This window comes from Felis catus, chromosome B1 (assembly GCF_018350175.1).
Source record: "Felis catus isolate Fca126 chromosome B1, F.catus_Fca126_mat1.0, whole genome shotgun sequence".
NCBI classification, from domain to species: Eukaryota; Metazoa; Chordata; class Mammalia; order Carnivora; family Felidae; genus Felis; species Felis catus.
In genome coordinates, this window is record NC_058371.1 from 304,769 (window position 1) to 315,746 (window position 10,978).

General features: G+C 41.8%; 1 protein-coding gene across 14 annotated transcripts in view; it reads left to right on the plus strand.

Annotated features, from left to right (window-relative positions):
- Nucleotides 1-10,722, plus strand: part of LOC105259656 (zinc finger protein 501-like) — an 18,467-nt gene extending 7,745 nt beyond the window's left edge. For 7 of the 14 annotated variants that reach the window (XM_045055148.1, XM_045055153.1, XM_045055151.1 and 4 more), the window contains 8 exons: nt 2,351-2,554; nt 3,345-3,431; nt 4,208-4,374; nt 5,110-5,236; nt 5,961-6,056; nt 6,577-6,659; nt 7,100-8,199; nt 9,931-10,722. In XM_045055148.1, the coding sequence (XP_044911083.1) occupies nt 4,234-4,374; nt 5,110-5,236; nt 5,961-6,056; nt 6,577-6,659; nt 7,100-8,199; nt 9,931-9,946 (1,563 nt within the window). In that variant the 5' untranslated portion in view covers nt 2,351-2,554; nt 3,345-3,431; nt 4,208-4,233 and the 3' untranslated portion in view covers nt 9,947-10,722. The other 7 variants (XM_023252259.2, XM_045055157.1, XM_045055156.1 and 4 more) reach the window with 6 other exon arrangements.
- The last annotated feature ends 256 nt before the right edge of the window (nt 10,723-10,978 follow it).

Sequence of the window (10,978 nt, forward strand, 5' to 3'; positions counted from 1 at the left end):
AAAAATGGCACCGATCAACATGGCGTTGCCACGCACCTTTGTAAAAAGCTGTATCTGTAAAGCACAATACAACAAAGTGTGCCTGCCTGTAGTTAAGACCTGGAGGAGAAGAGGTTCTATATTCTTCTGGGCCCAGGCCACCACCTTCAGCAGCCCTCTCCTCTTCATCTCCAGGCAAGTAAATGAAATCCTAGAGCAGACCCTTCCTCTTCTCCAAGTCAGATTTAGTTGACATCCTACTGACTGCCATGCTCTACACGCACAAAATAAGATAGGTTCCATGAATAAATTATACCTTCAATGTTCATTTTCCCATACATAGGATGTGTTTCAACTATTTTTGAATAATACGAAAAACTATATATGTCTTAGGATCTGTCTTCATATATAAAAGAATAAATTACTTGTGAAGAAAAATCAGGCAATGTATTTTCATGTCAGGCACAGGCATTTGGTTCCCAAAAGAACAGTTTGTCCCTTTTTTCTTCTTACTGTGTTTGTATCAAATATAAAAGTGAACCTATAGTAACTCTCAAAAGGGAGCATAATTTTTACAGCGGGAATTTAAGGTAATCAGGTTCTCGTTTCCCTGGTTCTCTGACACGTTCTGTCTTGCCAGCCTCATCACAGTGCACCATCCTTGAGGCAGTGAGGACTTCTGCTCATCAGAAAGGAGTGTCTGCGGTAGGAGACTGTGGACCAGGCTTGTGCCACACAGAGAGTGGAGCTCTATTAGAGAGTAAAAAGGATACGTGATCAGATCCTGCGTTGTTTAAGGGCTCATTTAGAAGAGATCATTTAAAGAAATTTTTAAAAAACAAGAAAACTTTGTGTACAGAATCTCAAAGGATATATCTTTTAGGAAAACTTGTAGAAAATACAGATGTTTTAGTCAGTTTCCTAAAAACTTATTTGAGCAAAGCCTTAGGACTCCCCATGGAGGTAGGCAGGAGCACTATTAGAGACTTTCCCCCCTCCCCTGGTAACAGAACTTGTGTAAAATTGCTGAAAGAAGCCAAACCATTTGTGTCCCAGGGGCTGAGAGCAAACTACAGTCAGGTGAGTTGGGTGGACTGGACGGGGAGGCAGGCTAGTGGATTTCTGAAGACGATGGCAGGTCTAAAGGTCCTACTTGTAAGGCCAGTGAGAAAGCAGGGAAGAAGTTAAAGCTGGAGAGTGTTAGGAATGAAATTTGTGCTTGTAAGTGATATTAGCCCCACCCAGCAGCCTCTGGAGAGGGGAGTGGTTGCTGGAGGTTGAGCTCTAGAATCACTCTTGAACACTGGAGACCAACCTCCAGGCTGGTGAGAGCTTCCATCTGCTGGAGGGTACTCCTGCCCACCTCCATGGGGACTGATGGATCCTGCCCTGGGGACCCTTCTGGACCTCACCCCGTGTACCTCTTCATCTGACTGTTCATCCTTGTAATAAACCAGTAAAACTGAGTAAAGTGTTTTCCTAAATTCTAGGAGTCATTCTAGAAAATTGCCAAGCCTAATTTGAGGGATTGTGGGAACCCTTGAATCCACAATGCTCTCGGCAGAAAATGTGGGCAGTCTGGGCACTACATTTATGGTTGGCATCTGAAGTAGAGGAAGTCTCTTGGGGCTAAGACTTTGAACTTGTGGGATCTGATGCTGACTCCAGGAAGATGGTGTCAGAATGAACTGAATCCTTGGACACCCAGGCAATGTCAGAACATTAGTTGTTGGGGTGAAGAAAACTATTTATACAAATTTTTAGATTTTGAGAAATCCATGACTGTTGTCTGTCACAGGGTGTTGGTCGGTAAGTGGGTGGACGAAATGGATGTATAAGGGAGGTAAGAAGGCAGAACTAACAAAATATGCTTTTTTGTCTCAGATGTTATTGAGCACGAGCCATGTAACCAGGCATTGGGATAGGTCCCGTGTATGCAGTTGGAATAAAGTTCCTTTTTTTTTTTTTTTTTTTTTTTTGGTCCTGCATGCATGCAGAAAAGAGTGCATGGGGATTGAGGTGGGCAGTAAAAGGGATGGAATTAGGGGCTGATAGACTTTAAGTGGTGTCAGTGGATGAGCTGGAAAGGGAGAGGCTCTGATTGCTGGAGGGATCTCCGATTCTTCATCTGACAGGGCATTCCTGGTAAGACCTGGCAGGGGGCTATACCACTTAAGAGGACCATGTTTAGAAATCTGAGTTTGGGAAACAGAACACAACTGAAATCCTAGCTGTATCATTCCTTAGCCATGTACTTTCCTCATCTTGCTAAAGTTTCCTGAAACTGTGTCATGTGTCCATGTCATTCTGGGCTGCAATAATAAAATACCACACATTGGTGGCTTAAACAACCGACATTTGTTTTTCACAGTTCTGGAGCCTGGGAACTCCCAAGACCAAGGTGTCAGCAGATTCAGTATCCTTGATGTGCCTGCCTTCTCACTGGGTCCTAACTTGGTAGAGAGAGAGAGAGCTGTGGTGTGTTCCTCTAAGAATTACTCCAGTCCCTTCATCGGGGACCTCCTCTCAAGACCTCATCTAAACCTAATTACCTCTCAAAACGCCCCACCTCCAGGTACCATCACATGGGGAATTAGGGCTTTGACATACGGACTTGGGTGAGGCTGGAGGGGACACTGCCATCCGGTCCATAACAGTGACTGTACTGAAAACAACAGGATCTATTCTGAGGATTAGTTAAGTGAATGTTCTTAAGTTTCCAAGCAGAGAGTCCTATTATTAACTTTGAATTTGTCTTCCTTATTTTTTGGACTCCAGGTGTAAGGAGGTGAGTTATGTCTACTTTTGTTTGTGATACAATATCATTTTTCCGTGAAATACATTTAAGTACAAACAAAATTTTGGTAAGAATTCAGACTTTACCAACATGTTTAAATATACGATTTATGAAATGCTGGGGTGTCATTTGTGGTGATGACTAATATACGACAATATTCCAGTTACAACTTTACTAAAATGTCAGATTGAACAAATATATTCCCTCATAAAACAAAACCTCTGCATTGTACATTTTCTAAGTCAGGCACTTTTAGGTTTGGGGTTCAGGGAGGGAATTAAATATCCCTATGAAAAAGTTGGCAGTTAACTTAGAAATAATGATTTTCATTGCCTCGTATGAAAATAAAAAAGAATATTCCTATCTTATTGACGAGCAGCGGTAGCCAAAGCCTTGTCACTTCTGATCCAAGCAGAAGTGAGAGCACCCGCAATTGTCTCAGGGCATGTGGCGTGTTCTTGTAGGGGGAGCTGGGGGGTTGCATGCAGGCACATCAGGGATTCATGACCAGGGGGTCTGGGAATTGTGGGTAAGACTGGAGTCTCTTGGCTTCTCTCTCCTTGCCCAGCTTTTCCTGCATACGGTTTGCACTCTCTGTGAGTGGAAATCCGGAGGAAGAGACGTGGTGGCCGAACTCTTGATGATGCAACTGCAGGTGGGTGGATATGCGATCCTTCTCCTGAATGATGCCTCTGTTGCCTGTGGCTGGGAAGGCTTCTCTTGGCCCAAGTCTTCTAAGTGCATCCAGGCAGTTTTCAAGGGTCTGGGTTCTAGTTCATTGTTGCCAGGACGCGTGGATACTTTTTGTTGGTCAGGGATGGATCAGGAAGAAGTCTCCTTTCCAGGATTTACACAGTGCATCTCGTGCTCCTTAAGGATGTCCTTGCAGAAAAGAAATATGCAGAGTTTTCCTTCCTCATGCAGTGTATGAGCTTGGTTGGTGGGTGATTTACCCGTGGGCCATGGTAGTGGCTGCAGTGACCTTGGCACGTGGTGACAGGTGATAGAGATGAGCAAGACCAGCAGTTTACGCTCCACTGAGGAGGCGGGCCTTTGAGCAGGTCAGCTCTGCAGTTTTCCAGAGAGTACAGGAAAGTTGTGTGAGAGAGGAAATCAGCCATCATTTCTTTTCCCCTCAGTTTTAAGCTTACTAAAGGTTTGGTAACATACACTTGGCTAATCTGGAAACTTCCAAAGATGACTAAATCCTCTTTACTACCCTTATCCCTTTTCACCCATTTTCTCTCGTTATAATTAAACTTTTTAAAATTGGAAATCTGAAAACAGTGCCTAGGGAGTATTTTTCAAAAAATTAACCCTGTATTTGGCAGAATGTGGGTAAAACTAGAGTCAAATTTAGAATCCTGTTGCCATTTTAGAAGGATTAGAGAGGCTACAAGTAATCGAGAGGATTTTATTGCCTTTCAACAGAAAAAGCAGGATTACCATACGGAGGAATGATGCAGTCATCATTGTTGTTAAGAATGGAGAGCTCACTGCAGGAGAGATCACTGTGGGGCCATCCTTCGGACGAGCCATCTCAGGAGCCCCTAACCGGACCGCAGGACCTGTCTGCCCTGATACCTTATAAAGAACAAGTGAGTTTGTAACATGAGAGGTGCGACTTGCTGACCTCAAGTTCTGCATGACAGTTGTTCATCCTGCAGAATGTTGGGCATTGCTTCATAGGTGTGTACCTATGTTTATATACCTACATTTGTACATATGAAGTGTTTGCTGTAAAAGAAGCAACTGCACATTACCTCATTGGAACTCCCAGTACATATATATATATAGGTGGGTGTGTGTGTATGTATATCTGCGTGTGTGTGTGTGTGTGTGTGTGTGTGTGTGTGTGTGTATATATATATATATATATATATATATATATATATATATACATATACACACATACAAATATATTTTTTTCTTTTTTTAGTAATTTCCACAGTGAGCATGGGGCGCAAACTCATAACCCTGAGGCCAAGAGTCACATGCTCTTCCAACTGAGCCAGCCAGGTGCTTCTCACTATTTACTATTTAACCTAGGTTATAATCGCCATCCAGGACATCAAAATTGCCAGCTTACTGGAAAATTTCCAGGTTATTTCCTATTGACATTCCTTTATGATAAAGTAATTGTGTGTGTATTTCTGTTTGAATGTGTCTGAAGGGCAGGAGGCAGATTGGCACAGTAGAACATTTGATTTGAACCGCAAATGGAGTCAGTTTTCTATACATACAGCTCCCCCATCTGCTATCACTATCATGTGACAGCTGCCCCCTAGGGATTGTTCAGCCTGGCCCTACTGAAACAATATCTGATATTTTAGGAATCTGTGACCTACAAAGATGTAGCTGTAGACTTTACCCAGGAAGAGTGGGCCCTGATGGACACATCCCAGAGAATGCTGTACAGAGATGTGACGCTGGAAAACATTAGTCATCTGGTCTCTGTGGGTGAGTCGGTCACATCTGTTCATTCATCCATCCTTCCATATATCTATCCATCTTTTTGTTTATTAACCTTGTATCCAGGAGAGCTTCCACATATTCTAATATAGCTGTCTGCTCTAACTGATATTTTTTTGTAGCATTTCTGAATACTACATGGAATTTGTAACTTTCTTTACTTTCATCATGTGTGTTACATGATAATTTGAATACAGACTTCTTGGCCACAAGTGTGTATCTACTGCAGTTTCTCCAAGACCCAGAACAATGCTGGGAATACAGTACATATTTTTTGAATGAATAAATAAACATCCTAAATATTTTTCTGTCCTAAGCAGTGTGGGAATGGTGAGCACGGTAGAAAATATAACATCTTGTATCACTTTCCACATAAAACTCCACAGAATATTCTGGTGGAGCTTATGTGTATTGTATTCCTTTGAAAATAGTGTTAATCCCCTTGTGAGAACATTTAATTCCTTCTGGATTCAAACACTAAGCCTTCTGCTCTCTCTCAGCTTGGGCAGGACCATCAGCAACCAGAGATCATACTGTCTTTGGGTGCAGTGTCAGCCTGAGAGCCTTTATCAATGTTTTTAGTCTTCAAGGTGTTATCCTCTGGGCTGTTCTTCCACACTCACGTTCTTCCTCAGCTGCCTGTACAGTAGTATATCAGGTGCTGTTCTCGGCACGGAACTGCAAATTCACACACCATTCTCCATTGATATAGGGTGTCATTTCTTCAGATCAGATGTGATCTCCCCGTGGGAGCAAAGAGGGGAGCAGTGGAGGGAAGAAAGAGGACCTCCCCAAGGCTGGAGTCCAGGTGAGCTGCAGACATGCCTCAGTATGAGAAGGCTAGTGAGTAAGCAGGGTCTTATTGATGTCAGTGCAGATTTCCTTGAGTGAACGACAGCTTCAGAAACTGTGAGTGGCCAGTGAGACAGCATTCCTCAGATTGTGTCATTATTTCTCCCACATCAGTTTCTCTTCATGTACCTGTACTTACATTTCACCTCAGGCAAGCAATGTTCCTGTCCTCGTTGGAGGCGAAATTTCGCATTGTGGTCTGTGTCATGATTTCTAGTGTCCTTCTTTTAGGATTTCCACTCTGATATTCTCTGCAACAGCCCATCATTATTTTATTTTTCTTTAACTTAAACATTGAGTTTTGTTCTAATTGATACTGTTCTAAAATGTATGTCTATTCACCAGTATTTTCCTCAATTTCACATTATTTGGTCATGTGTGCTTACCTGGTCTTGTGAGCTTGTCAACACTTTAATTCCCCTAGTCTACTCAAGGTGTTTCTCAGGTTTATTTCTTTTTTTCCTCAATTATTTTAGGCATGAAAAAAAGCCATAACAAGCAAGAAATAATATCTATGCAAGATATCTACATGAAGGACCCACCAAACTGCTGGACAATAGTAAGTGTCATGAGGAGGAACCTTGCCTATTCAAGTTCAAAGACCTGGGTGGAACCTAAGTCATCAGTTGTAGAATCACATAACAATTAGTAAAAGTACCTTCTCACAGAATGTGATTGACAATTTAAATCTGGGGGAGAAATTAGCCTGGATTTAAGCTATAATTGTTCTGAGAAATGGATAATTGCATAACCATGGTTTATTGGCATGACACATAATGATATCTTCAAAAACACTCAGCCCTCCAATAAAGATGCTACCAAGGGTAAAAATGTTTGTGCATGTCAGTGATGAACACCCCATGTGCATGTAAGTGATCTGGGGAAGGTTTCAGTTGGAGATTACCACTGAATGGCCAGCCTGGAATTCATAGGTAGAGAACTGGGTGTATGCATGTTTGGGAGAAGTCCTATAACAGTCTCTCATCTCTTTCCCAACAGCAGAAACGTCATGCAGGAGAAGACCTCTCTGTATATAGTGGGTATGAAGTTTTCATTCACACCTACACACTTACGCAACATATCTTAACTGACACTGGACACAAACCCTATAAGTGTAATGAATGTGGAAAACACTTCACCCGAAACGCCAACCTTCATACCCACAAAATAAGTCACACAGGAGAGAATCCATTTGTTTGTAATCAGTGTGGGAGGCGCTTCAGGTATTTTTCATCTTTAACTAGACATAAGCGAATTCATACTGGAGAGAAGCCTTATGAATGTCATCTATGTGGGAAAGCCTTTGTTCGTAGTTCCCTTAAACAACATCAGAGAACACACACTGGAGAGAAACCATATACATGTCCTCTATGTGGAAAAGGCTTCGTTACAAGGTCTAATCTTCGAGAACATGAGAGAACTCACAGTGGAGAGAAACCATATACATGTCATCATTGTGGAAAAGCCTTTGTTCAAAGCTCTTGTCTTAGAAAACATGAGAGAACTCACAGTGGAGAGAAACCATATAAATGTCATCTATGTGGAAAAGCCTTTGTTACAAGCTCTAATCTTCGAGACCACGAGAGGACTCACACTGGCGAGAAACCATATAAATGTCATCTGTGTGGAAAAGCCTTTGTTCAAAGCTCTTGTCTTAGAAAACATGAGAAAACTCACACTGGTGAGAAACCATATACATGTCATCTATGTGGAAAATCCTTTGTTCAAAACTCTTATCTTCGAGAACATGAGAGAACTCACACTGGAGAGAAACCATATAAATGTCATCTATGTGGGAAAGCCTTTGTTCGAAGCTCTTGTCTTAGAAGACATGAGAGAATTCACATTGGAGAGGACCCATATACATGTCATCTATGTGGAAAAGCCTTTGTTACAAACTCTGATCTTAGTAAACACAAGAAAACTCACACTGGACAGAAGCCATATACATGTCGTCTATGTGGAAAAGCCTTTGATCATACCTCTTGTCTTAGAAGACACGAGAAAACTCACAGTGGCGAGAAACCATATACATGTCATCTATGTGGAAAAGCCTTTGTTCAAGGCTCTAATCTTCGAAAACATGAGAGAACACACTGGTGAGAAGACATCATTGTCATCTGTGTGAAAAAAGCCTTTGTTCAAAGCTCTTGGTTTAGAACACATGAGAAAACACACTAGAGAGAAACCATAAACATGTCATCTATGTGGAAAAGTCTTTGATATAAGCTCTAATCTTAGAGGCCATAATGGAATTCACTCTAATTCTAGTGAATTAACATGGAAGTGCCTTCAGCCACATTACTAATGTGAAACCAGCCAGAGGACTCAGGTGGGGGAAGTTCCATGGTCATATTCATTACAGAAATGTCTTCATTTTTAACTCCTCCTTACACAACATGAGTAAACTACATTTGGAGGAACCCTATATTTAAAATCAAGGAGGAAGACACATTAGCTGGTCTCCGGTCATAGGTAGCACAAGAACATCCAGTATGAATACTAATCTAATCTCCTTTAAGTGGGAATTTACACAGGAAAATCTTTATAGATGGAGTCACTGTAGGAGAATAACAGAAAAATTAATGCTGGAGAAGTTATTCATTGTTACATGCGTGGGAAAAAAACTTGACTAGTAGAAAATCTATTGTAGGCAAGTGAAGCTTCACACTCTGTATTATAGTAAACGAATGGCAGCCTAAGTGATTTTTAATTCCTTAGTCAACATGTAGTTTCTCACACTGTATATATGGCATTACTAAAATCAGATGAAAGGTTAGACTTTGCATTAGAAATCCCTGACTAGGAAAAACATTTATCAAGAAAGTCTTAACACACAATTTAGACATTTTTTTATAATTCTGCCTAACAGCCTATTATTATAAAAATGTAAGAAGGGTAGCATTGTGACATCATCTGGCAGTTCTAAATTCAGAATTTTGTAACTTTTTTTTTTTTTTTTTGGTTCTTGGAACTGCATATGAAGCAAAGTTTTGCTGAAAAAGCCATTATGTTGGTCAGGGTCCTATTTTTCATGCAGCAATAGTAATTATGATGATTGGATTCAACTAGAAAGTGTCTTTGAATATTAACTGAAAAACATAGAACACAAGATGATGCGTCATTACTACATATTGTTAACCACGTATGTAGGTCGTAATGATGAATTAAAGATTCTTATATAGATAGTTTGTGACCGAACCCTGTATAAATTTTCATTTTAAAATGCCATTATTGAAACAAAGAAGGGTATTACCTAACAATAAGGGGGTCCATTCAACAACAGGATATAACATCTGTAAATATTTATGCGCTCAACATAGGAGCACCTACATATATAAAACAAATACGAACAGAAGTCAAGGGAGAGACAGTTATGCAGTAGAAGGGGGATGTTAATACACACTTCCATCAATGAACGAATCATTCGGACAAAAATCAGATAACATCTACCGTAAGTGACACGTTAGATGAGATGGACTTCACAGAGGTACACCGCACACTTCATCCCAAAGCAGCAGAATAACATACTCTTGGCAAGTTTCCATGAGACATTCTCCAGAATTGGTCATAGTTACTGCCTGTTAGTAGCAATGAGTAATTTTTTTTTCTCTTTTACCCAAGCCATGTAATTGCCTCTCTTCCTCTTTCTCCTATAAAGCCCTTGCTTTCACCCCACAGATAGGACACTTTTCTGGTTACTGCTGGAATCGGTGCTCCCCAAACTGCAAATCTTTAATCCCAAGTAAACACTCATCTGCCTCTCGTTGCAGCTCTTGTTTTCAGGTGGCAATGGGGACAAGTAATGTTTCTTTTCCTTTCTTGGCCAGGCGCTACAGAGCGTGACCTGGGAGAGCTGACTTTGGAAGGAACTCTCTATTCTGGCTCTCCCAGTTTTCAGCATCCAACCCGCAGCTCCAGAAGGAGTGTGATCACTCTGCCACTGCCTCAAAAGGTGCCATCATAGGCCACCAAACGATTGAAGAAAAATAATAGTTAAAAAAAAAACTGTTAATATTTATTTATTTTGGAGAGGGAGAAGGAGAGAGAGCATGAGCAGGGGAGGGACAAGAGGGGGAGAGAGAAAATCCAAGCAGGCTCTGCGCTGTCAGTGCAGAGCCCGATGTGAGGCTCAAACTCACGAACTGAGATCATGACCTAAGCCAAAATCAAGAGTCAGATGCTCACTCGACTGAGCCACCCAGGCGCCCCTCCATTACATGTTTTGATGAATGCCCCGCAACGGTGTGTTCGAACTCAACAACTCTGCCACTCACAGCCCCCATCACTGGTGCACACAGATTTCCCCATCTCTGAACCATTCAGACCCTGGATTCCAGTTTCACACTGGTCAGGATCTGGCCTTTCTTTCACCACGGCCCTAACAAGTCTCACAGGCCTGATGCCACGATGCTACTTTCCCTTCTCCCAGGCTCCCCAGTGGCCTGTGGGCCTGTAGTGGACTCGCTGGTGCTCCAGGGTTTGAACTGTTGCCAGGCAGACCTTGCTTTTCACCTCCTGCATGCACTGATCCCACGGTGAACAAAACGCCCTCGACACACACACGCAATCTGATAACATGTTCTGACAATCACATGTAGACCTTCCACCCTGACCACACTCTCAACAGACACAATAATGGCCAACACTCCCACAGTCAGACAACACAGGGACACACAACTGTATACAGATCATATGACTATATACTTTCTGACCACACAGAATTGGTGACACACATATAGTCATCATATAAAGGGAATCTGGCTGTGCATGTGTGTTTTGGTGTTGAGGCGTTTCACATGTTGCCATCAACATGACAACCCAGGGCTTAGAGGGGAGAGGCTCAAGGCACAGAATGTGTGCTGATGCCCATCAGAG